General features: G+C 25.1%; 4 protein-coding genes across 5 annotated transcripts; 1 reads left to right on the forward strand and 3 right to left on the reverse strand.

The window, feature by feature from the left end:
• Positions 1-10,505: 10,505 nt before the first annotated feature.
• On the forward strand, positions 10,506-11,191 carry LOC122715525 (28S ribosomal protein S33, mitochondrial). The gene is made up of 2 exons (XM_043937793.1): positions 10,506-10,650; positions 10,798-11,191. Exon 2 carries the CDS (start codon positions 10,838-10,840, stop codon positions 11,162-11,164), a length of 327 nt encoding a protein of 108 aa, XP_043793728.1. The 5' UTR covers positions 10,506-10,650; positions 10,798-10,837; the 3' UTR covers positions 11,165-11,191.
• A 49-nt stretch (positions 11,192-11,240) lies between these two features.
• On the reverse strand, positions 11,241-12,835 carry LOC122715526 (the record flags this gene model as incomplete). Its single annotated transcript, XM_043937794.1, is given in 4 exon segments — positions 11,241-11,596; positions 11,599-11,882; positions 12,013-12,551; positions 12,623-12,835. Coding segments are annotated over 4 exon segments (1,392 nt in total), but the record flags the coding sequence as incomplete, so codon positions are not given.
• Positions 12,836-13,351: 516 nt separating this feature from the next.
• Positions 13,352-14,537, reverse strand: LOC122715562 (protein canopy homolog 3). The gene is made up of 5 exons (XM_043937840.1): positions 14,258-14,537; positions 14,060-14,186; positions 13,846-13,980; positions 13,584-13,748; positions 13,352-13,519 (listed from the first exon to the last, which is right to left on the reverse strand). The coding sequence occupies exons 1-5, from the start codon at positions 14,361-14,363 to the stop codon at positions 13,363-13,365; spliced, it is 690 nt and encodes a 229-aa protein (XP_043793775.1). The 5' UTR covers positions 14,364-14,537; the 3' UTR covers positions 13,352-13,362.
• Positions 14,538-18,040: 3,503 nt separating this feature from the next.
• LOC122715510 (kelch-like protein diablo) lies at positions 18,041-23,234 on the reverse strand. 2 transcript variants are annotated; one of them, XM_043937754.1, is made up of 6 exons: positions 22,913-23,234; positions 21,016-21,389; positions 20,621-20,936; positions 19,814-20,511; positions 19,307-19,649; positions 18,041-19,051 (listed from the first exon to the last, which is right to left on the reverse strand). In XM_043937754.1, the coding sequence occupies exons 2-6, from the start codon at positions 21,327-21,329 to the stop codon at positions 18,860-18,862; spliced, it is 1,863 nt and encodes a 620-aa protein (XP_043793689.1). In that variant the 5' UTR covers positions 21,330-21,389; positions 22,913-23,234; the 3' UTR covers positions 18,041-18,859. The 2 variants fall into 2 exon arrangements, with proteins under 2 accessions (XP_043793689.1, XP_043793690.1); XM_043937755.1 differs by lacking the exon at positions 22,913-23,234 and adding an exon at positions 22,772-22,900.
• Positions 23,235-24,395: the final 1,161 nt, after the last annotated feature.

The raw sequence follows: 24,395 nt of genomic DNA on the forward strand, positions 1-24,395 counted from the left end.
TTATGACAGCCAAGAACAAGTACCTACTGAAGCTATCATTGCACACGAACCACAAGTTATATGATCGTGAAATTTGAACTAATAATAGAGAACACTATCAATTACACAACCCAATAGAAAAGATTCTCGTAATGCCGTCAATGTCAGAAAACAAGAAATATTCTAAGGGTTTTTTTCTTTTCTTACTTAAAGATATACATATTACTAACTACATGTTGGTGCAGCATGTTTCAATTACAAACTCGGATTACAAAGATGTTTTGGTGCGGAAATTAGAGCGCTTACGTTACAAGGTGCTGATATTTTAGCAGATGCAGTTGTGAGTATGAGTTTAAAAGAACGTAGAAAAAAATTATCTTATTATTAGATCTAAAATTGAATTAATTCAAAACTTATTAAAGATAATATCTCTTGGAGCTAAAATCAATGCTTAAAATTATAGTAAAAAAAATATTTCCAGATGAAATTGTATATAAAATACAAAAATATGATAAAAATTTGAAAATTTGAAAATTTGACTCTTTTCCATAAAATAAATTTAAAAATTCTATGTATTACCCATCGTAACCCATTACATTCTATGTACATACAATTTCAATTCGTGTGAAAATTTTTCAAGATAAACGACTTTCCTTGTAAGACAACATATGTAACATATTTTTAACCAACTATACATACCTCAATAGAACCAAAAAAGATAAATACAAAGAAAATTCTTCTCGTTGAAGTAACGTTAAAGACTCGATAATCTTGGCACGGCAATGTTGTTTCATCTAAGATTTCTCAAAGTCCGCGAAGGGAAAAAGCGCACGGATTCGAAAGAGGGAGAATAGCGTTAAGAGCAAGAGATTAGCTCGATCGGTAAGAAAGGAAGAAAAAAAAATGGGAGCTACTACCTTTCACTATGGCACTCTCCAGAGTAACAGACCGCGGAAACTTTTTGCTTTCGCTTACTAGATTCCCCTCTCGAAAACCGCAACTAGTAACACGGTTCCGCGTTCGTTCCGCAACGACAACTTCCCACATGTTATCGAATCTTCAACATGTGTCTTGCACTGTTCACGCAGCCACGCGCCGCCATCACGGTTTTCTGCATTGCTGCAGAATTTTAGGTTAGGTGTCACGTCCATTGAAACAAATAAAAATTTAAACGATCAAGATTGTTTCTTTTGACTATTTGTCAATCTTCTTTGATATCTTATTAATGAGATCGTGATATCGATTATTTCTTATTTAATAAGACTCGCATGTTTGCTCGATGTTACATATGTAACTTAATACTTTAGATATTAAATAACTTAATAATAAATACATCCTTTTTCGAAAACAAGTCTCAAATTTTTGTACATATTCTCCTTTTTTCACGAAAGAATCATAAAGAAATATGTTTCTGTTAATTAATAATTGATAAAAATGAATTTTTTTTTAGCTCTAAAGAAGTTAGATCCTGAAAATATAGAAACTATAGAAACTTATGACTAGTTTTATTTAGAAAAAATAATTTTGGCTCCATTCTCATTACTTATCTAATTCCTAATGATTTTTTGTATTGTCAAAAATAGAGAAATAATTAAAAGAAAGAAATTTTGATGATATTATTACAACATCAAGATATATGTAATATCAAATTTCAAAATTATTTTGAAAAATAGATAAGATCAATGTATAGCTTCCCAAAGAGAATATTTTAAAAATAATATAATGACATTTAGCAACAAAGTAATTTTAATATAAAAATATTGGAATAAACTTATTAAAAAATAAAAAATGATAAGGCTGAGTAATAACAATTTAGATAAAACGATCCTATTGGAACTTAAGCGATTAATTTTTAAATAGCGCTTACACAACGAGATTTATGTCGAGACATGTCTTAGACAAGATCTTAATAATAAAACGACATAATTAACAATGAGATAAATGTGTATTAACTAAATTCATCAGAGATAAGAGATAAAAAAACATTGAATTTCGAGAATTTTGATAAACATTAACACATACATTTCTCAAATATAAATTTATTTTACAAAAAAATAAAACACCACTCCAAAATCAATTCTGCATAAATATATCCATTGAAGAACAATTTTATCACAGGTTCAAAAAAGGATATAACGAATCAAATAAATAAGATTGAAATCCTGACAGATCGTTATCACGATGATAACGATCAAAAGTCAGTGACACGTGAATAACGTGATGATGAACAACACAGAAGAGAAGAAAAAAAAGATATCATAAATCTTACTTTTTCTTCTACCGGCGACATTAAAATATTACAAAAATTATCACAAATTTTCTTTCTTTCTTTCTTTCTTTCTGCCTGTTCATTAATCGTTTCGTTTGCTGCGTACGCAATTGGCATGTGCGTACAATCTAAACACATAAAAGTGTGAATATGCGCTCAGAATATGCGATTAGCGGACACTCCACGTCCAAGGAGATCCTGTCCCATGTAATATGGGTACACAGCGCCGGTGTAATTTAGCCTTGACTGTCGATTACTACTAGCCGCGTGTTGCGGCACACCACGGCACTACACAGATTACGTCGTCACCTACTATATGTCTCCTGCGTTCCTCGTCTGGAAAACGATCTTTTCCGATCAATTAGATAAAGTTCGAACAAAGTTTTCACTATAGTCGAAGTCTGGAGGTTCGATATATTCGGGATAATTCAATTTTCGATCGAATTCGAAGGTAATTTAGTCACGAAATGATTAAATATGATATAAAATGGAGGATAAAAATTATCTATTACTCGTATAATAGATTACAGGTTTTTACATATTTATGGAGAGTTTAATATTGATGCAAAATGCACAACATGGTATGCAAAAAGTCAACATATTAAAAATAAATTGTTGTTATGATGTTTAAGTAGAATATTATGATAAAACATATTTCTATTTAAATTCTATTTTTCTAGTTGTATTTATAAAAAGATTCAATTTGCATACTTATATCCTCAATCTTAGCTTGAACATGGAATAAATAAACGTGATTAATTAAAAGAAAAATCATTGAAATTAATTCTTGAATTTTTAAAGATTCGCGTATCATAATTTAAGAAATATTAAATAATGATTGTACAATTATATGCATATGTATAATTGTTTGTTAATTAAACAAGCAAATTATTGAAAAGATTGCAAGCTTTAAATTTATATCCATTGTAATAAGATATCATTTTCATTGATAGTTTGTTATCATTAACTTTTGAATTATCTAAATTTAATTTTATACATCGCACGTGTTATTCATGTAGCTAAAAATAGAAAGAACGACACAGTTATTTGAATCATTTAAATGAAACACTGTTTATCATTTATTACCATAAATATTATATTCAAGTATTAATATTAAAAATAAACTTCTCAAATATAATTTCAAAAATACACTTCTCAAATTATCCTTCTTGAAAGAAGAAAGAATAATCTAATTGAACAATCTTCGTGTTTATTAAATCCTATTGCTGATAAAACTACAGGTATAATTCATAAAAAAAATGCCAATAAATACATACTATTAATCATTATAGATCTTTTATTAATACTCTATGTGCTATTTTAAGAAAGAATCATAATTTTTATCGATGTAAAATGTTTATCTACTTTGTGAAAGTGCGATCTAATTATTCCTTTAAAAAAAAAATGCAGAATGCTTCCTAAATTATAGCCAGAAAATAATCGTGTGAAGAATTTTATTTTACAGAGACCTTCCTAGAAGCTCATCAAACTCTGAATTTTTAAGTCACCATTTTTTCTAAATCGTGAACTTATAACTTCATCCATATATATATATATATAACTTCAGCCTATATAAAAAATGATGAATCACTTCATTCACAGAAGTTTCTTTGTACGAGAATCCAAAGACCAGAAAAAATAGATAGTCAAAATATTCATCCCGACATTCTCTGTAAAATCAATAAATAATCAATAAATATCAATAACCGAATAAAATGATCGCAAAGAATATAAAAATAAGATGAACCCCTGAAATAAGATGAACGAAAAAAGCACGCTCAACCCTTTCACCTCCTCTAACAACCACTCAACCACTGCAATAATCAACAAACTTGCAATAACAAATAACGAACGCCCAAGTAATTAATCAATATTTAATCGATAAATAAATGATTATCGATTATTTAAACGAATAAATAAAAAGAAATAAATAAAAAGAAACGCACTAACGCAATGGATGAATACAAGTTGAAGGATAGATGGGGTTGTTGGACGGGTATAACGCGAAACGTTTCCATGGACCATCCACATCCCACGTTCTACCTATCTAAATGAGAAAAAAATAAAAAATAAAAAAAAGGAAGGAGAAGAGGGATGATGAAATATCACAAAAAAAAAAAAACAATAGATGCGAAAGTGGGGCGAAAAAGAAGAAGGGGTTAACGGACTTACGCGACGATGCTCTTAGACAGGGGCCACCGATCCATTTCAACTTGGTACTTCATGTTCTCGATCTGCTTCTTCAGTGCGTCCTTGTCCATGTTGGCGAGTACACTGGGATCCATGGTTATAGCCGCGCCTCCCTTTTCCCAGATAACAGCCGAATAGCGCTTGCGCCTCTACGAAAAATCAATAGAACCGACTATGTATGGGGACTCCTGTTATTGGAACACCAAACCTACGTCACTCACTGGCAACAGGAAATTCGATTCTGCGAGGAAAAGTGTACGTACTTTTTCCCTCATCGAGACCTCCGCAAAAAGATTACATTATGGATCTCGTTTTTTGTCTTTGCGTACACGGTTGATACCAGGATTGATACTGTTGTTGCGTTATTTGCGTCGTTTTTTTTCTTTAGGGTTTATTTTATGGATCGATATTTGAGAGAATTTTTTTTTTTTTTTTTTTTTTTTTTTTGCGGATACGACGAGACATCATTTGACAAGATTTGAAAATCTTGAAATTGAGGGAAAAAGAAATTGGCATATCGGTATAAATTTGTTTATAATGATTACCTTTGGTTGATTGCTGATCCGAAGAAGTATCATTAATTTCTTGATTTCGTGTTTTATTAACGAGCTTGAAATTTACAATGATTTTTGTAATGATTATTTCATAAATCGATATTTTGGATTAATTGGATGGAGTATCGATTAAGTATATCTTGAAGAATCTTATCTATGATCGATAGATTAAGAAGTTTGATATTTACGAAGGAAATTGGTACAAGTTTTTGATGATAATGATCATTTTGTGCATCGAGAGTTAGAATGCATTTGATATTGTACATCTAAAGAAACATTATAATTTTGGATTTATTGTTTTTAATTTTAAAATTAAAATTATTACAAATATGAGTACAACAAGAAATTGTCAATATTTAATAGAAGAATGAAAAATGAATATTCGAAGTAAAACTAGGATAATATTATTATTTTTAAAATTTTCTTAATTTATCGATCAAAGCTATACACGAAAAAATAATTATTTTCTAAATACTTGTACTTCTGCACATTGATGAGTTGCTTTTAAGTACTTTCAATCAAGAACCCTTTAACGCTTGCAGCGGAAGCAACGAACTTTGAATCTTAACGAGAAGCATGTGGAGGAACGAGCATAATGTGCGTGCTTCCATAATAAATTTCTAACATTCTTCATTGTTTCACACTTTGTCTTTTTTTTTTTTTTTTTCTTTCATATATTTATTCTTTTCTCTCGGTAATACTGATTTAAACAGAAAAAAAGACAGACAAATTAAATATATATGAATATCTCAAAAATGTTGTGAAAATGTCATAAAAATGTTTTTAATAGTTGAGTAAAAAAACATTTTTATAACATATGATAAAATATTCTTGTAATAAATAATAAAAAAAAATATTTCTTATATTATATTTAAAATATAGGTTTACTTTTATCACGGTGGAATATGAGCACGTGTTATTCATTCAATAAACAGTTTATTACGTACAGTGTTACGCAAAAGTTTTTTAATCGCTTAACAAATAGAAATATTTACTTTTATAAATAAAAATATATTGGTAAAAAAAAAAAGTTGGCAATGTTTCATAAAAGAATATATATTTTTTAATTCGTGTTAAAATAAGTATCTACAAGGTGTTTTATATATTCGATGATCGATTCCAAAGACCATAACAAAATAGAAAGATTAATGTACAAAAATATCGGTTGAGACTTATTTATTAAGTTATAAAAGTTTATGTTAGATAGAGCGAGAGGGAAATAGAGATGGCGCGGTGTGACGAAGATAGAATTATCTTACTCAATCAACTTATTTAAATTATTTATTGTTAATAACAAATGGATTAACCGATATTATTTCTGCATGCCAACTTCGTATTCTGTTGTGATCTCTAGAATCGACTCTTTAAAGGTATCTTCGAAGATATATATCCAATTTAAATAATACCAATAATATTTTATTTCTGATAATATGATATTACGGTTTAAATATACGTAATATATCTAATATTAATAAAATAGATATGCAATTAAAAAATAAAACAGATAATGACAACATTATATTATCATAAATATTTTTGCATAAAAAAAAAACATTTTACTAATTTGAATTTTGTAATTTTTTTTTCAATATCTTCGAAGAATACTCGAAATATTAAACGAAATGGAAATGGAATGAAGTCTGTTTACAAAAGCTAAAAGAAAAAGATCGATCGGTTGCTTTACTTGTACCGACCAATATGATTGTATCATATATCGTAATTATCGAATTCGTGAACACATTCCACATAGTGATTCATATGGCTTCGCTCTTCAACGTGACCAGGTATGTATCGTTTTTCAACCAAACGAACGTACTTAACGATAATTATCTTATGATATATTTACATTTTTATCTTTACCTTTAATTTGCTTAACTTTTGTTTCGACGTCATTTACATATAAATTATAAATCTCTTATTAACATTTACTTGGGACAAAGAACATTTTGTTGCAAAAAAAAAAAAAATTGCATTCAAATATTATATATTAAAGAAGATGCCCTTAATATCATTGAAACAATTTAAAGAAACACGTATACATTCTTGATAAAGCTTGGTCTCTCTTCATTAAATATTTTGTCTTCGATATTTTTATTTACCTCTCATTGATAAGATAATAGGTTCTATAAAAATAGATTATACACAATGATCCGTTAAATCATTATTTCTGAGTATATACATTATTAGGTACATTTTGAGAATCAACGATATTCCACGTAATGTATTATAATCCATTTAAAATATATCTTATATACAATATTTTCAATTTTATTAAAAATCATCCGTGAGAAAAAGTTTATATTTATAGTTACACAATTTGTATATTTCCAATTGTTGATAAAATTTGATCACAACAAAGTATCAAAAATTTTTTACTCAGCCAGGAAGAAAACCATAATCATTCGACGTTCACTCCGATCTCGAGAAACGTCTCGTTTAGAATGCAAGCCGCGTATAACCTACGCTAAAACTAAGATCGACGATATTTGAAAAATCAGTGCCGAATGCAGCCGAATGACACCATTTTGAAATAACTCGGTATGCACACTCCCACGTAATATACACTGTCATCCATAGTGTCACCGCATACTTAATACGTTTAAAATAGAGATAAATGAACTTTGTGTCATAAAAAGAAAATTCCAACAAAATTAATTTCCATTCATCATATTTTTAAAAATCCGATTGTAAATTTACTTGAACGAAAATTATGATTTGAAGATTAATATTGCCGGAAGAAAAAGTTTAATTTCAATATTTGATTTTTTTCCAATCAATATTACATTTTACATTTCTTTTAATATCTATAGAAAATCTACATGTAAATCTCAAATCTTATAGTACTTAATTATTCGTAATACATAGAAGATAAATATTTTTATATTAAAAATAAAAAGAAAATTGCACTCTTCAAAAAAAATATTTTATAAATCATGAATATCTCAGAATTATTATAAATAAATAATAAATTGAATCTTGTTCCCCGACCGATCAAATATCCGGCGACTTATGAACGGGAGTGTACATGCACGCAAGTATGATCGCATAGTGAACGAAGAATTCACGGTTCTTCATAGAAACAATTATCATCGATCTAGATTCCCCATTACGAAATCGCAATCTCGCGGAATCGAATAGATAATTTTCTTCTATGATAATTCATTAATATGTGTTTAACACTTACCCAGAAGTAGGTAGAATTTCGTCGAATAGAGGGGGACACGTGTCACAGGATGTCCGTTCTGGGATAAGTGGTGTCGAATATTAGAGAGTAGCACTCACCTTGCCCGAGGTCGGAGAAGTTCTGAGATGCGCTGACTCTTGGCAGGTTTCTCGATTCGCTTACGGAAGCCTCAACAAAACTCGGCAATCTAATTTGCTGGTAATTTACGTGCCGATATCTTCAATCATTGTTGTCATAAGAATACATTCTTAGGCGAATGTACGCCCCGATTATAATCCGAGAATGAATAAACCGATCGTGTTAATCTTACCTCGATCGAAATAGTTTCTGAAGTTGCTGAAGTTGTTGAAGGCATCGATGAAAATAAATGTTTTTCCGAGGGGAAAGAAATGAGAGATGCCCGAGATTAATCGAGTAACTTGGATCATCATGGAGGAAAGTACTGCGTTTAACGTTTGATAAACTAAAATTACAGAATAAGTTAAAAGTTAGATTACGAGAAGGAGTTAAAGCACTGTGGAATATTTACGTAAGCATTAAAGGTTGTGGGTATAAATATAAATTTTTTTAGTTTTAATTCTAAGTAAATTTTAATTTGAAAATGTATATGATATTCTATATAACTACGTGATATCTGATATGTGATATTCTATTTCAAATATGAGAAAGTATTTATACCGTACGAAACTCTGATCATTGTCAATAAATCTTATTATAATTCTTTTATTTTTTTATGATATTAGAAGAGAAGTTCAATGAAAAATTCATTTATGTCTTTATAAAGATATTTTTTTAAAATACGTCGTATTTTTTGTACATTTATATGTATGCAATCGTATTCAAATTATATTTTTCAATATCAGATTTCTGAAAAAATTTTATTGTAAAAATTAATATATATTTAATTCTGTATTTATATAAACTCTATTATGTAAAACAATAGTATAAATTATTTTATTATATCAAAATGATAGTTAGATACTTCTATTTTGAAAGTTTTATTAAAGTAATTTTATTGAATTTAATAACAATAAATATAATGGAATTAATTTAAAATAATTATCACAGACAAGATACAAAATTTAACATTTAATTTTAAATTCTTGTTGTCTTGTATTCGATAACTATTTCAATAATTAAACACTTATATTAGGAATTCTTATATATATATATATTATAATAATATATATTATAATAAAGTTATAAATATCGTAGAAATATTATATTATAGAATTAAGAAATGCAATATCTGTATTTTTACATTAAAGATAAATTTACACATTATATTTTTGAAAGAAAAATAATAAATTACAATTGGCATACCATAGCTTGTTTGTGGTTATGCGCACGCGCCAAGACAAGTATAAATAAAGAGAACAAATAATGAGAAAAGGATAGATATAGATTAAAAATTGTGTAATCAGCGCCATCTTCAGAGTGCCGCAAATGAAACACAACATGAACAAAGAGAGCAAATAATAAAAGAAGACAGAAATAAAGTAAAAGTAGCTACTAGCGCCATCTCTTTGTTTTTGAGAGAAATATCTTTTTAAAAATAATCAAGAGATGGCGCTGATGTTCAATTCCTATTCTATTTTATCCTATCTTTGAAGAGATGTTTTTGATGTTCGAGAGATGGCGCTAGTTTTCAATTCTTTTCTGTTTTATCCTATCTTTGAAGAAATACTTTCGATATTCGAGAGATGGCGCTGATTCCTCAATTTTTATCCTATTTACTCTCCTTATATTTAAAATTTATGCGTTCAAAAATTAATTCGATTTATATAATTATTTTTATTTTTTTCTAATATTATTTTTTTTCATAATAATATAGAATATACATAACTTCTACAGATACTATTTAGAATTAATTTTTTCATTTAATTCAATTATAAATAAAATAGTGTTGATAAAATTAAAATATGACTGATATCATTTTTTTAATTTTTAAATAGCATACATTTTAAGTGCCACATGTGTTACTACAATATATATAAATAATTTTTGCAAAAGAAATACTCTATCATATGTTTAAAATTTTTATGTCAATTGATATACTATAATATTGTTTATATAATGCAATAAAATTATTAATAAAAATTCATGTATCTAACTAATTTTTAAAAGGAAAAATATATTATAATAAATAAAAATCAACATTATCAATTATTAAATAGTTTTATTTTTCTTTGTTTAAAAAAAATTACTATTTTTATATTATGTATTATGTATTTTTTAATACTTTTTATATATAAAAATAAAATATAATTCTAATTATTTGAGATAAATATAGAAATATAATTTTATCGCTAAATTTCTTATTTTTTATTAATCTTCATAAAACATTTGTTTATTTTAAAGCAGTAATTGATTGTAATTTCACCAGAATACATCTTACTTATAATAAGAATTTGAAAATTATACAACAAATAAACATTTACAATTTATTTTATCTTCATATGTAGGTTCAAACAGTACGTATTTAATTAAATAGTATTAATGGTAAAAATTAATGAAGTAATTGTATTTAATACATTGCATTGCAATTTCTAACCTTAATTTTTTTCTATTATGTAATCTCAATTTATTTTCTCAATAATCTCAATTTATTTTTCATCTAGAATACGATTTGAAAAGAAGTTAAATATTTGTTTATACAATATGAATAAATACTTGACACTTGCAAAAGCAGGTACAAGTTACGCCAAACATATGAATCGTTTGAGTAATCGAATATTCGGAGAAGTAACAAGAACAGTTAATTCAAAATCTATGAAAGTAGTTAAATTATTTAGTGAAAAACCATTACAAAAACGACCAGAAATTGTTGATTATTATCCACGGCATCGTGAAACTAATGAATTAATGAATCATCTTAGAAATTATGGATTATTCAGAGACGAACATCAAGATTTTAATGAAGAATTTCAACGTTTAAGAGAATTTCGTGGAAAAAAGAAATGGATTCCACCACCTTTTAGAAAATAATCATTTATAAAATTTGCATATATTCAATGTATTACATAAAATTATTTTGTATAAAATATCTGTTGTATAAATAAATTCAAATGCCATATGTGTAAATAATAATATAAAGATTCCAAAATACAAAATAGTAGAATAGATATAATTTTTTAGGACATATCATAACATTACATGAATAGGAGGAAGTTACTTCTTCAAAATTAAATGGTAATAATAATTCAAGATCATCTATATCTACTTGATCGTTATATCCTTTTATGTCTTTATGAAATTGTTGATTATTGCACAACAACGATTTATTTATAGTACTAAATTGTTTTTTTTTATTTAAATTCCATATGTTTTGACTATTATCTTCAGAATTTCCAATTTCTTTATATTTATAAATAATATTACTTGTTTCTTTTGCTATATCTATGTAAGACATTTTATATAACTATTAGAAAAAGATGACTTTATATCAATACAATTATTAAAAATAAATTGTAATTTAGTTTAAACATAAAATTTAGCCATACTTTTCGAAGATGAATTTTGATAATTTATTGTCACTTGAGGTATATTCTTTGAATTGTTTGACAAATTATTTATTTCTGAATCAGTTTGTAATAAGTCTGAATAATTCCACAAACATCTGTGCATACGAATGTTTTCTGTAAAACTATTATTTTCCCATTCTTTTGAATCCTTGTTACTAAAAACTAAATCATTTATCCATGTCCTAATTAATTAAAAAATTATATTATATTAAATTTTATATGAAAAAAAAACATTTCATATATTTTTTTATAAATTTAAAAATATTTTGTATATTTTCAAAAATTTGTGAAATTTATTTAATAAATTTATACCAAAATGAACCAATATCAATATATGTTGGAAGATCTCCACATTCTAAAGAAAAGTTTGTCCAAGATGCAATTCCAACTAGAGCTATCTCATGATTTTGATTTTCACATATAACTGGAGAACCAGGATTACCAGCACAAGCTATAATTTCATCTTTATATTCAACCATTGTACAAAATAAATTTGTATAATTTGTATATGTTTTTATCATGTATGTACACATTTTCCAGGAATTAAGAAATACTTCATGATATTGAATTGGTTTAGCCAGAACTTTTAAAGATGGTGAAACATAGCTTTGCCATCCAAATATTAGGCATAATTTGTAATTATCATTATATTTGACAGGTACAATATTAGGTAGAATTATTTTATTATGATATATATTAAATGGTTTTGTAAGTTTCAAAAGAGCTATATTATAATCTCGATCAGGAGGATCAGAGTAAGCTTCATATGTAGGATGTATGTATGTAGCTTTTACAGATATTGTTTGTTTAGAGTTAGTTCCATTCAGTCCAGTTGCAAATAAAGTAATGGACTGTGTTAATAAAATTAAGATATGACTATTGATACCTTTTCTTTAATTTTTAAATAGTAAAAATATCATACATTTCTTTTGTCTTGCACACATTGTGCTGAGGTTACAACCCAATCTGGTGAAAGAAGTACTCCACCACATGGTGTTACTGTTTGAAATTGTATCAACCAGGGAAATTGACCATCTTGTACTCTTTTACCTTTTAATAATATATTTTTACATTCTTCAAAATTTATAAAAATAAAAAAAAATGAAATGTATATTGACATATTTGTTAAAATATAATAAAATTAAAATACATATTTAAAAATATATGCTATTTTTATGCAACTATCTTCAAGTTATATGCAATATAAGTATAAATATGTAATATAAGTATAAATATGTATTTACAATTTTTAGACATAAAATTGTTTATTAAAAGCAAAATATATTTATGATTATATCAAACATTGATATATATATATATATATAATATAATATTTATAATCCAAATATTATATTATATTATTAAATTTACAAATTGGATATGAAAATGTGACACATTGCAATGTTTAATATAATATAATGACTTGATAAAAATGATTGAATATTCATATATCCATTTTTTTTAAATTTTATAAATGTATCATATTCAATTCCTCCTTACATTTTATTTTTTTTATATATTGCTATTAATTATCCTATTATATATTAAAAGATTTTTCAATGAATTATAATAATTCATTATTATATGTATATACATACTATATTATATATATATATAATATTCATAATTATATATAATAATAATAATTTTATTATTAATAATTTATAATTCTTCTTTTATATCTTTTTCTTTATTTTGAATTATTGTATGTTCTTTTTTTTTTATTTTTTTCTCTTTCATATCATTATTCATAGTTTCACCTTTTTCTTTCAGACAAGAATCATCTTCTCCTTTTAATGCTTTCTCTGAACATAAATATCTAATAGAATAAAAATTATGTAGTTGAATTAAATTCAAAGCATAATAATAATAATAATCATTACCTAATTAAAGGGATTTTTCCTTGATGATTATGATACCAGTCTTCAATATCAGCCTCATGATTTTCAATTAAATCTTCGCACTGTGATTTTAAAGTAGAAATTTCAACAGATGGTTTATCCCATAATTCATATGGTATTCCTAGTTCAACTTTGACTCCTTTATCTCTATAATTATAATTGTAAAATTATAATTATTTCTAATTTCTATAATTATTTCTATATTTAAAATCTAATTTAAATTTAATTTGGAACTACATCTTACACAAGATCATGGAGTGCTTTAAATGTCTGACTCATTCCCTTGGCAAATCTTGTACTATCTGTACGTTCTTTGTGAATATTATATTCCAATATACGTTCACATAAATTTTCTATACTTTCTACTAAACGTAATTCTCTAAACGGAATAAAAACAAAGTTTTCACAAATTATAATTTACAAATTAAATGCATTTCTTTAAAAATATATATATTTACGATTTTTTATATTCTTTCTTTTTCTTGGGTAAAACATCATCAAGAGAATATCCAATTTCAAGTACATCATGTGTTTTACCTGTTTCATCTAATCTCGCTTCTAATTCAGTGGCAACTACTTTGCAAACTATAACAAAACAATGATATTTATGATATTTATAAAATAGCATCAATAAATTATTGTTTATATATAATTACCTTCGCATTTATTTGCATATTTTACACCTTGATCTTCTTCTGGACCACCAATTACAAAATGAAAAACTAATAACTGTATAAAAAATATTTTTATTAATATATACATTATAAGATTATAAAATTATACTAATAATTTAAAGGAACTGTATGATTATGGAATGATTAGATTATTATTCATTCACATTTATACTTCTAGTTTATATTTAACTATATAAATAGGTTTTTTGTTAGCATTATTACAAAAAATTTAAAATTTTATAGAGATATAATTATAAGAAGAATTGAGCATATTAATTTTATCTTAAAATATCATAAAAACTTTTCTAATTTTATCTTAGTTTGATTGTGGCTCTATTCTATTCGTTGATATAGGCGGCATTTTTAAAAATATCCAATAAGAATAGAGAATATATATATATATATAAATTTATAATAATTATTTCAATATTTAAGAATTCTATATTAAAATATCTAAATCTGTGAAATAATTGAGATAGATTTATATTTAATTTTTATACGAATTTTTAGTTCATTTTTTAGAAAATAATTTTTTTTTTCTAATAACATTATAGATAATGATTATTTTTATTATATATTTATTATTATGTTTATTTTTAAATGTTTGTAAATGTTATTTAAGTATTTACAATTTATCCTACTAACTCCTTATGTTTTAAGTTTAAGCATTTTGTTTTATAAAAAGATTGACAATAGATTTTTGTTTTTTTTTGATAATTGTTAAAATTTGTTTCTTGTTGATATTTGAACAATTTTTTTTTTTGAATATAAAAGCAAATTATTTATATTTACATAAAAGTATATATAGAACTTAGAAAACAAATTATAATAAATTGAATATTGTATCAGATATTTATACGTATATTTATGGTTACAATAGTATATAACCATAAAATTCTAAATTAGAAGATTAATAAATATATAATTTTCTTGTGATATTGTATGATATGTGTAATAATTTTAAATAATATTGCATAATATTTTATGATAAAGTGAATTTAAAATTATATTACTTACGAATAAAATATTTATATTTTTTAAGTTTCTTTTATTATTTTCTACTTTTCTTTATTTAAAAACTAAGAAACAATTTTATAAATAATTTATTATACTTTTTCATATAATAAATTTTGATAAAATTCCATTATATTTTATATAATTTCATATAATTGATATAATTTCCAAGTATACGTAGGATAAAATGTAATCAATTTTTGTATATCACATAAATATATAATTCACTGATTACAAATTATTTTCTCTGAAACTATTAAAGATATATCAATCTACTTTTTTTTTTAAACAAATAATTACTGATTGTTATTGAGTGATAAACTAAACATAAATAAATATTTATGTTTAAGAAAAATTTAAAGGTTAAAAAATATAAGTGTTTAATATGGAAAAATAAAACGTTATAAAATTCATATTTAATAAAAAAATATTAATCATTTTATAACAATGTAATTATTTTTTAATTTTAAAAAAAAATAGAAATAAATTAAGTAACTATATATATATTTTACGAAAATATCTTTTGTATATTTTTATAACATATATATATATATTCTCTGATTATAATCACATTTTATATGAAATAAAATGTATTAATTAATATAAAAATAATATGTAATATATAAAATAATATATAAAAATAATAAAAGATTTATATAAATATAGTTTTTAAACTAATACTTATAAATATATGTGAAAATGTATGTATCTATAAATGTATGTGAAAAAATATTTTAAAGAAAATAATTGTTTTCAATTCCAATAATTGATTTCCAAAAAAAAAGTTCGTAATATTTTCAATAAATTTTTTTTTGTTTGTTTTTAATACAAATAAATATTTAAAAAAAATTTTTCTTTAAACTATTATTAACTTATTTGAACTATTAATAATAATCCTATTTATATTGATATCATATTAATATTGATTTTTAGATTTTAAATCGAAATAATTATAAAAACAGAATAGAAACAAAATAATAATAAAAAATTTGTTTTTTAAAGAAAGTTTGATATTTATGAACATAAAATTCATTCATAATTGTTTTTTTTCAAATAATTAATTCAAAAGAAAAATAAAATTAATTTCATTATAATTATAATTAATATGATAATACATTTACAAATATTATTAAATAATATAAATATAAATAATAATATATATTATCAAAATAAAACTTGTTTAAAATTTTATAATTATTATAATTTTCATGTTAATTTTAATTCTAAACTAAATTTTAAATGACAAATAATTCATAAATAAAAAATTAATTAGAAATTGCAATATGAACAAAAATTTCTATTCTAAAATTTGTTATTTTATCATACAATATAGGAAATAATATTTGCAAATAAAAAATTATTAGCATAAAAATAAAAATAAATTAAAAATATAAAATGAAACCTATATTTATTATACAATATTTGTAAACAGAATGAATTTTTAAAATTAATTAATTATAATCAATTAAATGTATGTTATGTATATCTATCATATGATTATAAATTTATATTATATTAAATGTTATATAAAAAAAAAAATTTTCTGCATTTTTGACTTATATTTTAATTATAAAATATTGAATTTTCATATTTTCTATCAATTACTTATATATAAAACTCTTCGTGTTGATTATATACTTCACATAATAAAATTCATCTGGAGACAGAGAAAGTATTTTCCAATGAATAAATATATCATAAAATTTTTGTATATGTATATAAAAAATAATAAAATAATTTTACTTCAATAACTGAGATTTCATTATATTTTGTTAACAAATATCAATTGGTTATAAAATTAGAGTTATAATAAAATTCATTATGAAAAATATATACATGAAAAAAATTTAAATGGCTTCTTATATAACAATATTTCTCTCCTATCTAATATGAGTTTAAATAAAATTTTATTTAAAATTAAAGTATTGATATTTTATAGTAACATTTCATATTAACTACTTGTAAATTAAATCTGATTTTGAACACTTATTTGAACTCTGTTTAGTAATTACAATAATTTGTACCATTTTAAATCTGTAATTGGATTATTCTAACTCAACTTAATTGTTTTATTTATATTGTATAAAATTCATAAATTTATTATGTTTATAAAGAAATAGAAATTTTTCGCGTATCATCTAAATTAAAACAAATTATTCCATTGAAGAAAGTTACGATACAATATCGAAAAATTGTACAGTTGTCTAATAATGATATTTTGTAATAATTCTTTAAAGATAATTACATCATATCGTCAATATATTCTTATTCTAAACATGTTTTGCTTTTTCAACAATCTCATAGATGTAACACGACTACTGATTTATAAACTTTTAATTTTGTAATTGATCGACAAAAATTTTCACAGCTTTCATATAATTTTCTATTTAAATAATTACAAAACAATATTTTGTTATATATTATTAAAATATTGCTCATAATCAGTCAAATTTTCTGACTCTTATTAGATTATTATCACAATCGTTACATTATGAAATTGTTGGATATAATGATCCCTATTACCATTTGTACAATAAGAGAATTCTTTTATCGCTTCAAATAAAATGTTAACTCATTTAGATCTGTTTTTGTTTTTTTGTAAAAATATAAAAGATTAAAAAATGTAACGTTAATGATTGTAATATGCATTATAATAATCATCATAACTTATGTATGTTTCATACATTATCTTAAAACAAAAATGTGTTTAGAGCCTGAAACATTTGTTTCATTTATTAATTTTACATAAACTTTTGGTTTCATTTCAGTCTTATTGATAAAAATACGATACATATAGAAAGTATACTATCGAGACAAAAACAATTTTTTTGATTAACTCTTTATTTTTGTTTTTATCAATGGCTGCACAAGCAGTCCTCCATAACGAAGTTTTGATGTCAATATAGACTTTAAAAATTTATTTTTTTAAATGACTGAATATATGGAAGCTGCAAGCATTCCATTGTAATGAATATTGTATCCAAGAATATGTTTCAAAGAGATTTTGCCTTTCTGTTTCTTTTGTCTTAAATGTTTACAACATATACAGTTACATTACATAAAAAAGAAAAGAAATTATAATACTTAAATCTAGAGCAACTGGAATTGGTAGTTTTATATATATATATATATATATATAAAACAAATATAAACAATATATAAGAGGAATATATCTTACAAAATCTTATGTAAGAAACACAATGAAATTGCAATAATATAAACATTATAAGAAATTTTTTACATATAGAGAAAAATATACATTCATATTTAGTACGATTAGCTTACATTTGAATAAAAATGATTAATTTTAAATGAATTATGAGTTAAACAAAGCTGATGAAAAAATTATAATAATTTATGTTAAAAACGACTTTATCTTTAGAAAGGCAAAGTCTTGTAGATATATATTACTTATATAATGCTCATCGATCGGCGGTAGCGTTTTCTAGTATTAGTTATAACAACAGGAACCGATACAGGAGCGGGAGGAGTTACAGGTGTAACAGGAGTTATTGGTGTAAGAGGAGTTAAAGGAGTTTCAGCCATTTGAGCTGAAGAGGGGGGCCTGAGCTACCAAATATAATTCTCGGTTTGGGGGGCCCGCATTACTCCCACACCTCCACCGAGTCTTCTATAATTCATACAACCACACAATTTCCATTGATTTTGTTCCGAATCATACACTTCAATTGTTTTTAAATAGGCAGTTCCATCAAATCCACCCACTGCATACAGTAAACCATTCACTACTGCTAAACCTACCTGAAAATATAAAAAATTAATAAATTAATAAAATTAAATAAAAATTAATAAATAAAAATAATTCGTTTGCTAATTAAAAGCACATATAATATAGAATTAATTTAATTTATAATAAAATTTTTTATAAGAAATTTTTGAAAAAATATTCATATTTATTCTTTAAAAAAAAACAATTTTTAATTTATTTAATTTTTTTTCTATTTTTTGAAATTTTTTTAAATGACCAAAATATAAAAAAAAAATTAAGCAACTTACTCCACTTCTTCTTGATGTCATAGCAACTATTGGACTCCAAGAATTTGTATGAGGATTATACCGTTCTGCGCTCGAAAGTTCCATACAATCATCTCGTCCACCAACGGCATAAATTAGATTATTAAATACGGCACAGCCTAAATGCTTACGTCTTGTAGACATAGGCGAAACTTGAGACCATTTATTTTGTCTTGGATCATATCTTTCTACTGTATTTAATGGCGATTGACCATCAGACCCGCCGATGGCATATAAATAACCGCCTAACACAGCAACAGCTACTCCAAGTCTTCTAGTGGTCATTGGTGATACTTTGGACCATTTATTTTCCTTAGGATCATATCTGTATATGATAAATATTCTATTTTGTTTCATATTTATTATAGATATGGGTCTTATATATGACTTCATAATGACGAAGACTATTAAAACGAATTAATCTGAATAACTAAACTTTTTTATTTGAATCATTTTATAATAAAATTTATCTAAAATAAAATGATTTACCTTTCAACATGATTTAAACATTGGACGCCATCCTGACCACCTACCGCGTAAAGAAAACCATCTAATACAGCAACTCCTACACTAGTTCGACATGACGTGGTAGGTGCAACATCACAAGACCACTGATTTGTTTGTGGATCGTATCGTTCGATGCTGTTTAAATAGCTTTGTCCATCGTGACCGCCTACCGCATACAACAAATCGTTTAATACAGCAACTCCGACACCACATCTTCGTTTACTCATTGGTGCAACCATCTTCCAATCCGCAGTATTAGGATCAAATCTTTCCACGCTTGCGATTGCATCACCAGAACACCAACCTCCGACAGCGAATAGAACTTCACCGCGTCTGGTTGGTTTTCTAGGTCGTGTTCTAGGTCCTTGCATCAACGGCCTTTCTTGAGGAAGCAGCAAATAATTTTTCGCTTCATCTACTAAATCTCTACATGCATCATCAGATCTAACTAAAAGATCAGAGCCTACGGTTCCAACTAAAAATTTTGGGCTAAGAAGGGGTAATCGTACATGCTGAAGAACTTGCGCCAAATGCTGTCTTCTTTCTGTAACGTTGTATTTGACCCAATTCATAACTGCACTAAATACCTGTTCTTCCGTTCGAACATTTAATTCATCCGAAGAAATAATATCTACTAATTGGCCAACAGGTAGTAAAAGAAATTCTTCGCTTTCCATTACCTAAAAATAAAAATAAAAATATTTACTTAAAAATCTAAGCAAATGTAAATAATTACTCAAAATTCAATTATTAGATTTGCAGAAGTTTTGCAGAATATAAAGTACATACTTCTTGAAAATTATGTTGAGTGAACTTGTCTGCAATCCGTAAAAGTTCACGACAAGAATGAGTATCTGCAAACGCTCGTATACCTAGACAATTAGATGGATCTAGTTGACGTTTGAGAAACTCGCAACATATATCTTGAATCTCTGCTAGCTGGAGAAGGCACGCTGCTGGAAGGAGAGTTTGAACGTTTGCTTCTTCGACTATAATATGAGAAGTATAACAGAAGTCTATCAATAGTTCCATTGCCATTTCATCTATGTCACGTATTGTAACTTCAGTTTGTCGAGATTCCGCCAGCTCCCCAGTAAACATCGCTCTGCAAAAAATATAATTTTGAAATTTCGATCAATTTAAATTATATTATTTAATTATTAATTATAAATATAATATTTTACCGGAAGTACGGACTACACGCCGATAAAATAACACGATGTGCAAATATCTTTCTAGAGCCGACATTGAGGACAACGTCGCACAGTTCTCGATGACGTCGAAGAACATTAAGTTCCGTGAGTGTAGCACGAGGATGTTTTTCTGATGTATGACTAAGGCGGGCTGGGGAAGGTGCGCGTTCTACGACCATTTCACCCATCCTCTGCGAGGATGGGGCGCCCGCGGCCACTCTTCCCGAGGCGCCCCTAGACCCCCCTAGTTGGAGGCGCAGCGGGGGTGACGCCCAACCCCACACCGAGTCTATCTGCAACACCATTCACCAACCACCACAGCTCTTGAATGTGCCCGCACCAGGCCTCCTGATCTTCTCAAATCCCTAAAATCAAAATATTTTTCTTATTTTTCTATAGTTTAACATTACATAAATTTTTATATACAATGATTTGTCTTGAAAAATGTGTTCAATTGAATAATTTTATTGTATGATAAAGATAGTCTTGAATGATGAAATCGAAGAGATATTTAGATTGGATTTTATAATTGGATTTTATAATTTTTTTCTAATTCTTTATAATGCCATATGACTTGAAAGTCATATGCTTATATGTTCATATTCTTAAAACTTTGTTGTATTTGTTTATAAGCAAATTATTCTGTCTTATTAGTTTGCCATTATATTGACATCACATGATTTACTTAATCATTATTAGTTTCTAAATTTCAGATTAAATTTATAATCAACTAGAATTTTTTCTTCTCATAAGCGAAAAATTCTATTTTTGAGAATTAAATAAATTATTGAATTTTATTTATTCCAATGCGTGATATCAGATCTAAAGAAAAATATGAAAATATAGGTTCAATAATGTAAAGTATTATAAAATATATTGTAAATATTGTTACATTTTAAAATATTATTTATAATAATTATAATATGAATTTATATCAGTTGAAAAAAGTACATAATTAAACATTTAATACAAGTACATAATTAAATTTCATATTTCATTAGTATAAATACTTTATATATAAATAAAAAAAAACTGTTTTAAAAAAATGTTAAATGATATATAAAATCTAATTTTAAAAAATTAAATATTTAATAATTATAATGTTAATGTAATAATTATCATGTTATAAATAAAAATTTAATTACAATAACATATAATATATGTAAATAAAAGTGATATCTAAAATAATATTTAAAGTATAAATTTTAAAAAAATAAAATAAAATTTTTTAATAAATTTTATATCAAGTTTTCTTTAAAATATTAGTAAAGTAAATATAAAATAATTTTTATAAATTTAATTTAATTACAGTAAAATAAATAAAATAACTTCAAAATAAACTCTTATTTTATATATTGATTATATACATTAAATTAAATTAGAATTTTATTAATGATTTGTGATTGTAAGATCATAATATATTTAACATTGTTAAGTAATTATATAATATATATAAAAATATGAATTGAATTTCTAAATTAAATATTATATTATTTTTATTAATAAAGTAATAAAACTAGTAGAATAAATTAATAATAATAAACTAGTACAACAAAATTTTAATATAAAAATATGTCTTTGAATTGAAAAATTCTATTATTGCAAAAATAAGATTTTCGTAAAATTAAAATAATCACATAAATCTTTTGGTGATTGTTAATATAACGATGCAATTTTTAAAAAAAGAAACAAAAAGATTAGTAAAAGTATAAATAATTATAAATATACATTTTCAATAAATACATACCAAATAAATGATATGACTCCTAAACATTATTTTCGTCTCTTGCACATTTATCTTAACAATGGATCGTGTAAAAGTATGTTCAAGGAATTCGACAATTCATAGGCATGAGAAAGTGATAGTACAAACAGCATTGACACTCACTGTATGGTGGATGTGAAGATTTCTGACGTACGATTAAGAAACTCGATCGAAACTCGATAGAATTTGGGTAGTTTCCCAGCTAATAAGCAATAAACAAAAATTTGATCACCCTTCCAGCTTCGTTTTTTCGATACGGTTAAAACAATAGCATGATGTTAAATGTCGAACTAGCGTCGTGCTTCGAGAAGCGAGCCACGTTATAAATGCAGTTTACCAGATTTTCGTAAACGATATCACGAGGGTACTTTCATTTTGATAGTTTTGCTTATGATGCATAATGCACCAAATACCGATTCCTTCGCTTCTGAACCAAATTCCCAGGGCACAGATGAGGTATAGGATAGACCTAACATTTAATGAGACTTTGTGTCTCATGTTCTGAAATACCGATCGTGCAAAAAGTTAGAATGTTTGATATGCCCTCTAGGTTTAGAGCGGTAAATGCAGAAATTATATTTAATTCAATTACAAAAGTTGATAAAATTAACAGAGTTTAAAAATAATTTCTTTATGCTATATCCTTTGATGATTTTTGTAATAAAAATCAATATTTTGAATAACTTTTTTTTTTTACATATAATAGATAGTAGATTTTAGTTTCTGAAATATTCATCAAAAAACTTTTGATACTATTGCATTAAATTCTGTTTAAATAAATATGACATACAAATATAAATAAAAATATATATATTTATAAGATAAACTTATAACATAAAAAAAATGAATCGAATTCTGTAAGATTCTATTAAGATTTTTAATCAATAAAATAGGGACAAAAAGTAAATAGAACAATAAAATTAAATAAATATCAGAATTGTTCTTTAAACAATAAATATAAATTTTGCATAACAAGTATAGATAAGGAAAACAAAATAAAAATTGAAGAATTAGCGCCATCTCTCGAATCCAAAAAGCATCTCTTCAAAGATAGGATAAAATAGAAGAAGAATTAAAGACCAGCGCCATTTCTCGAATATCAAAAACATTTGTTCAAAAATAGGATAAAATAGAATATGAATTGAACATCAGCGCCATCTCTTGATTATTTTTAAAAAGATATTTATCTCGAAAACAAAGAGATGGCGCTAGTAGCTACTTATATTTTATTTCTGTCTTCTTCTATTATTTGCTCTCTTTGTTCATGTTGTGTTTCATTTGCGGCACTCTGAAGATGGCGCTGATTACACAATTTTTAATCTATATCTATCCTTTTCTCATTTGCTCTTTGTCTATCACCCTTAACATGTGTGCGTAACACGAAAATACGATACACAAACGACACATAGAATGTCAATCGAACATCAATTGAATACATTCAGTATTTTTCTTTCCTACAATATGTTTTAATATATAAAATATATATTATATTATATTATATTATATTATATTATATTCTCAGTGGGATTTACACAAATGAAAACTTGTCAACAAAAAGTAAAGAAGTAAGGAATAATTTTGAATTGAATTATTAACAATATTAATA

Source organism: Apis laboriosa, unplaced genomic scaffold (genome assembly GCF_014066325.1).
Source record: "Apis laboriosa isolate Shangri-la unplaced genomic scaffold, ASM1406632v1 scaffold38_cov145, whole genome shotgun sequence".
Classification (NCBI taxonomy): domain Eukaryota; kingdom Metazoa; phylum Arthropoda; class Insecta; order Hymenoptera; family Apidae; genus Apis; species Apis laboriosa.